Source organism: Hydra vulgaris, chromosome 04 (assembly GCF_038396675.1).
Source record: "Hydra vulgaris chromosome 04, alternate assembly HydraT2T_AEP".
NCBI lineage: Eukaryota > Metazoa > Cnidaria > Hydrozoa > Anthoathecata > Hydridae > Hydra > Hydra vulgaris.
Genome location: NC_088923.1, coordinates 27,094,189 through 27,101,508, shown reverse-complemented (window position 1 = coordinate 27,101,508; position 7,320 = coordinate 27,094,189). Strand labels below are relative to the sequence as shown.

Genomic DNA, 7,320 nt, shown 5'->3' with positions numbered 1-7,320 from the left:
TTATTACCATATAAAATTTGCAACCCCCTCAAATTGAGGGGGGTTTAAACTTTATATGGTCATAATTTTTGAACGCTAAAATATTTTAAAATGAAATCTAAAATTTATTGATGAATATAAGTTTAGTTAAGAATTTTTCTTTCACGTTTGGGGGAGGGGGGCAAAAATTTTGACATAAGTATAAACATATAAATGTTAGGAGTTTGCTCCATGTCTGGAAGTTACCTATCTCGAACACCAGAATATTCTTTCTACGCCTCTGATATATATGTATATATGTATGCGTATATATATATATATATATATATATATATATATATATATATATATATATATATATATATATATATATATATATATATATATATATATATATATATATATATATCCCAGCCAGCATGTCCAATTAGGCCCCCACATGGGGCCCAAGTGGGCAACTCTATGGGGCCCATATAGGTTGTCCACATCCCGCCCAAGGAAAATTGTCGCTGGGCGTGAATTTGGGCCCAATTCACGCCCAGCAACAGAATCCTAGGTTTGTTTTTTAATTGTTTTAAAGCAGTGAAAAAAACAAAGTTTACACTAGATTAGGCTACAATTTTCACAGGTCGGATTACTTTTTAGGCGCCCGAAAAACATACTGCAACACCAAAACACAAAAATAAGTGATCAATTTTGCAGGTCGTATCTTTAACATATTTTAAAGAACCTTTACATTTTGCATAATTAAATTCGCCCCAGTAAACCATTTGCCTATAGCTATCTTGATATCTTTCGCAGTTGCACTTGAAGTTAGCACATTTTGTTGAACAGCACCTAAAAAAGGTTATAGTTACTAAAACACTCGCTATTTCCTTGATATAAAATTACAAAAGAGAAAAAATCTAGGTCATAGACTAAGATTTCACCTCATATTATAGTGACGCAATATTATTATTTATTATTAAATAAAAAAATTCAACACAACAACACAAAACACTTGAAATAGTATCATTAATTAAATGTAGACTAATCTTATAGTAGTCTACAGTACTACTATGATGCAAATATATATGCATCTTTAATTTTATATTTAAGAAATTATTTGGGCTCAAAACCTACTTGGGCTATAAAAAATATTGTTACAATAATAAACAACAACAAATACAAAATACAATTTCATACGTACTGCACAATATAATGAAAAAATCAGTTCCCTTTATTCCTTTTTTATTGTTGGTTCCACTATAATTAAATTGGAGAGCTATGTTAACTGGCATCATTGCTTTCATCATCCTTGCTACAGCTTCAAAAACTTTCCGTCCTCCACGACTGCTCAAATGAGAAGCCTATATTCAAAGTTACTATGCATTTAAACATTTACTAAAATTTATAAATAAAAATTTATTTCATACTAGGTCTTTATGATTAATTAAACAAAATTGTTTGATTGCATTGTAGAGTTATATTTATTAGAAGCATTTAATTGTACAAATTGTTTAACTAGATCTACTTTGGTAATAAAGTTTACAATTATTTCAAAAACACACAAATAGCACTTCTTTCATAACAACTGCTTAAATTATATAATGTAATTTAAATATAAACTGTTCTCTAACCAGAGCTTTAGAAATGTTGTAGTCTGTTTTGAGCTGATTGTTTAATAGCTGGAAGTCATGGAGTTCTTTTATAGGAATAATGCCACGGGAAAGTTGTGACGCTTGGCTTACCACATTTTTTTGTTGCACAAAAGCATTTAAAATATTTCCATGAATAGTTTGGGTGACTTTTATTTCGTGTACAGTTTTTAGAATTGCTTCGAGATAAGGTCTTAAATTCGAGCCTATAAAACAGAATAACTGAGCATTTAAAAAAATTGATTACTGCTGTTAACGCTACTAATTCTGACATAATTAAAAATTGTATAAGCAAACTCTAAGGTGTTATTGTCAACAAAAATTGTAAACAAAATCAGTGTCATATACATAACAATTATGCAGTTACTGCAGCAGGAATTATTTGCATTAAATCTTGCTTCCCTTTGACAAAATTGATGAAAGTTGTGTGTGCAAAAATTTGTATGAATACAATAATTTATTAAGTTTATTTTGACATGAAGGTAATCGTATACTATAAATAATATAAAACACACTAACCTCCTGAATGAAAACTCATTGCTGATAATGACGAAGAGCTCGGCACGTCAGTAAACAAGGTACACAGATCAGCTGTTTTACATTTATTTAATTGAATACATTATAAAATATGCAGAAATAAAATTAATAGATAATTTAGTAAAGACTACAGCCAAGAAACATAATTAAATTAGGCTTTACAATACATCTAATATTATATTAACCTTGGATATCTTGGCCAATATCAGGAACAACTTTAGCTACAGAAACAAGAGTTGTGTCATGAGCAGTCGATGGTGAATGCTGACTGGTTGAGCTAGTAGTAGGCGTATTGCAGATGGCTGGTGAAACATGTCCAACAGAAAAACCAACAGGAAAATTTGTTGTACAAGGCCAATGACAATGAGTGATTTGTAATGATTGAACAGATGTAGAACTGGAAGGATTATATTGAACATTAGAATTTATTCTTAGAGGTGGACTGGGAGGTTGCAGCAAATTTGACTTTTTTCTAGGATATTCTTCATTGTCAGTATCAGAATCTGAAGAAATTCGCTTTGAAGTAATGAAACGCCTGAAAGTGTAAAAATATTATATATAGTCGAGAAATAGGCCATCCAAAGGAAACTGGTATTAGTATTTAATTTTGTTTTTTGTTTGGGTAAGTTTTATATCCATTTTTAAACACTTGTGTGGTTTGGATGGTTTTTCATAATGACATATAAATGCCATTATAAAAGAGTAGAAGCAATGTTTTACAACTGGATGACCCACATGGCGTTAACATAGGATAGCAGGATAACCTTACTTTACGTAAGGATAACCTGACCTGACTATAACTGAATATTAATTTAATAAAATGATTGAAATATGAGTTACATATTTTATGTACAAATGAGTTACATATATATATATATATACATTACAAATGAGTTACATTGTTTGAAAATTATCTATTAAATCGAAATTTAATTTCCCATGTTTACTCGTCTTTGAGGTTTGTTTGCGCACTGGAGCATCTTGGTCAGTTGTGCCAATGTCTGATTGACTCAAGGCTTTTGTCACCTTTTCTTCAGCCCTTTCATAAGTTGCTAAAATATACAGCTAAAAATTGATATTAATTCATGCTCAACATTTTTTTTAATTTCTTTGCATCATTTGTATCAAAAAAATTATTGTGTGAATATAAATTATGCCTACAAAAACATTTATTGTACCTGCTCTTCCCAGAACTCTAACAAAAAACTTTTGCCAAATTACCAATGACTCACATTGATCATTAACAAGCTTTTTAATTGTATTTCTGCTTACTTTAGAAGGAAAGAAGCACTTTTCTTCCTCTTCTGAAACAAACCATGACACTGGGATAATGGCTACACTATGATTACTTATAAATTCGACAATAGCAAACTTAAATGACGTATTGCTGCAAATAGAAATTAGGAAGTTAGGAAATGATACTATATTTAAATAATTGTCATTTCCTATATTTGAAATATAGTAATATTTAATGGATATAAATATTAAATACTAGATTTATTATAATAAATATATATATACATTAAATAAATCTTTAATTAAATATGTTGTAATAATTTCCATGGTTTAAATCCTATATCTGATTCCACAGTTAGAAAAATTAATACTATATCAGCAATGAGATTACATTAAAATACATTATATTTTCTAACTAATTTATATAATTTATTGAGGATTTTTATAAATTTTGAGGATTTATATAATATTACACCACTTAATTGAATTAAGGACGTTCTAAAATGTAATAAATTTTACAAAGAACTTTGCAAGAATAAAAAAACAGTGCCAGATTTTTTATATGCATTCAGCTATGTTAAAGAGCCATTAAACACAAATTTTTTGATCTACAAGAATTATTTATCATAAGAATTATTAGTCATATTGACTTACTAAATTTATTCTTGATGCAACAAAGGCATAAGAACAAAGTTATCACCAAAAGGCATAATAACAAACTTTTTTCCAATCTTTTCAGACAGTACAAACTTTAGATCTGTGGATAAATGAGCAGCTAAAAATATTTCTAAATGAGTAGAATCTAATGGATAAATAAAAGATGGTTCCAAATGAATGAATTCGTTGTAAATAATGAATGTATCATTTTTTGATGTTTGCAGTATATTTCTGACAATTGATAGCTTCCCTAGAATGATATAATATCTTGTTGAAAACTTTTTTGAGAGAAGTTTTGTTGTACACGACCAGTATAATGTTCTTTTGAAGGCATATTTTGTTGAATAGTGCTAGTATTTTCTGCATCCAAGCAGATACAGTCTTTTTCATAATAACGTCTCATTATTTGAGCAATTAGATTCTGAGGCCTTTTCACCATTTTTTTAATTTTTAGGTCATTTTATGGTCCAAGTAATTGCCTTCCTCTGCACAACGCTTACATGCATTATAACCTCCATGCCCTTTAATACACTTTAAATATGATCGTGCTGGTGCACCACAAATAATTGCATTTACCCCAATAAGATACACTTGATCTAAATATCTCACACCATTTTGAAATAAATGTTTCATTTCAATGATAAAATCATTTAAAAATGTATTGATAAAAAAGGCTTTGATGATCCAGCATATAAGCCAATGATAAAAACATCTGCTTTTGGTAATTCAACAATACTGCCTAATATTGGCCATAATTGCATACGTGAGCTGCGAAATAACGGCAAAAACATCAATATTCATATTAAGAGACAATTTCTTGATTTCAAAATGAGTGACATTGATTTTTTTTCTTAAAGATGTGACTACTCCATTTTCAATACCAAAATGGTAATAGTGTCCGCCAGGAATCTGCTTAATCTGTGTACTTTTAGGTGTTTTTAACAGAGTTCTGGAATCCTTTGGTACTGATAAACTGGCTTGCCACAAAATATGAAGTAGTTACAGCTGCAGGAGAAATGTTGAATGAAGTAGCCCAGTCACATAAGCTACTGTTAATGTCAAATTCACTATATTCATATAAATCATTTTTACACTCACTTGCCTCACTATCTGAGTCAGAGCTTTCATTTAAGTCATTTTCGTAACCATGTGGAATGCAGCAGTCACCATTTATTCGTAAATCAGGTATAGTATCCATGTATATTTCTTGATCGAATGTCTCAATAATAATATTTGCAATTTCAGGCAATTGCATTTCCATAGTAGACAATGTTGCTTGTTCTTGAAAATTGGCTGAATCCTTACTATTAGTTGTGTCGTTGAGATTCAACGTTACCGAATCAAACGTTCTTTTAGCTTTCCTTTGTATAGTTCGAATACTGAACGCCATTGAATATGGTATGTTCAGGTATCTTATAAAATAAAATATTAAAGTTTTTTAATTTTCCCAAATCAATAATTTTCCCAAAAAAAAATACATAAAATGCTTAAATTTAATAATTTTTTTTGATGCAATTAGATGCAATTTTTTTTATCTGTGGTCATTATGCAATTATCAACATTCTATATAAAATGATGCATATTACGAACGCAGTAAAACCACTGATTTAGGACTGAAAAGGAAATTAAAAAAGAAATCTATCAGACAAAAAAATATTTAAATTAAATTTTTCGGTTTAAAATATAAAATTAAATAATATTCCCTAGTTTTTCCCTGATTTCAAAGTTTTTTTTTTAAAATGTCCTGAATTTGGTAAAGCTACAGTTAAGCGGCCTAAAATAGTTTTATTTTTTCGCTTGTTGCGCTTTCGTGTGAAGACTTGCTCAAAGTAGTGACTTTTTAATATAAACAAAAGGAATATTTATTGGCTTCAGTACATACATCGACTATCTTATAGCCTGCTGCTACAAGGGAATGCTGCTACATCGACTATCTTATAGCCTGTTGCTACAAGGAAGTTCTGCTACATCGACTAAGGGTTTGGCGTGGGGCAGCATCTTTTTTTTATTATTATTATTTCACTTAATATTTCTAATGTTTAAAAAGCATCCTCTGAGGAGAGCGCAACAAGCGAAAAAATAAAATTATTTTAGGCCGCTTAACTGTAGCTTTACCCTGAATTTTAGGTATTCCCTTTATCTTCTAAATTTAAAAAGAGATTCTCCTGAGTGCTCTGTAATACAGGGCACTCAGGGGAATCATAGAGGCTGTATGCAGCAATTTTAAGACTATAGCAGGCTGGAACTAGTTATTTGCAATTAACTGTACACTAAATACTCATTGTGTGTACAAAAATACAATTTGTATAGCCAATGTCATAACAATATTTAAACCAAAAACAAAATAAGTTAAATTTAATTTATATCTATCTTGTATATTTATACTTTTTTATTTTAATGAACTCAAATACAAGCAACTTTAAAGTGAAGTTTAAATTTTGATATGAACAGCAACTGTCTTAAATATTACAAGCTTATTATAAGCTGGTAATATTTAAGACAGTTATAATGCTATAAGTTATAGCATTAAAACAATACAACAGTACATGTACCATAGGTAAAATATAAAAAAGGATAAAAAAAATTAACAAATAGAGAAAGCTTTATAACAAAAATTAACAGGCAGTCTGTTGAATATTTACAGTCAGTTGATCACGGCTGTTTCAGGCGAGCTTTACGGCTTCTTGTTATTTTTAGAAAATATTCACCTAAGGGGTTTTACTAAAACTTTTATAACATTAGAGATAATTTTGTTCTGTAAAGAGAATAAAAACACCAATAAAATGTTTAATCTGATGACATTTCACAAATATATTTAAAAACTTTAATTTTAGAATAAACGCGTCAAATGACGAACTTTGCTAAATTTTAGTAATTTGATGTTACTTTTTTATCCAAAAAAAATAAGAAAGAATATATTTTCGATAATTATTATTAAATGTACACATTGTTGGACTATTTAAAAAAAAAAAATCTTACTTAAACGTTTAAAGTTAACTAAAACAGATTTATTTTAAGCCAGTAAAGAAAATTGAATTTTCGCAAAATTACGAAAATGTCGTTTAAAGGGGGATAAACTGTTAAATGACTAGATTTTGAAAATTGATTCTATTAAATAAAACCAGATTTAAATTAAGGAATATTTAGCCTAAAAATTAAAAGCTTAAGCTTTTATAAAACTTTTTATTATGTGCACACAGTTCTAATAATATGTTGTGAGAATGTTAATAAATAAAGACTCGCCAACTTTAATTTTTTTTTCGTGTTTAAATAT

The 7,320-nt window shown here is 28.9% G+C and overlaps 1 protein-coding gene across 2 annotated transcripts; it reads right to left on the bottom strand.

Moving 5' to 3' along the window:
- Nucleotides 1–669: 669 nt before the first annotated feature.
- LOC136079715 (uncharacterized) lies at nucleotides 670–5,810 on the bottom strand. 2 transcript variants are annotated; one of them, XM_065795932.1, is made up of 8 exons: nucleotides 4,044–5,810; nucleotides 3,332–3,540; nucleotides 3,052–3,205; nucleotides 2,339–2,688; nucleotides 2,136–2,207; nucleotides 1,599–1,822; nucleotides 1,169–1,328; nucleotides 670–816 (listed from the first exon to the last, which is right to left on the bottom strand). In XM_065795932.1, coding segments are annotated over exons 3-8 (924 nt in total). In that variant the 5' UTR covers nucleotides 3,054–3,205; nucleotides 3,332–3,540; nucleotides 4,044–5,810; the 3' UTR covers nucleotides 670–700. The 2 variants fall into 2 exon arrangements, with proteins under 2 accessions (XP_065652004.1, XP_065652003.1); XM_065795931.1 differs by having other exon boundaries at nucleotides 3,052–3,540.
- Between the last annotated feature and the right edge of the window lie 1,510 nt (nucleotides 5,811–7,320).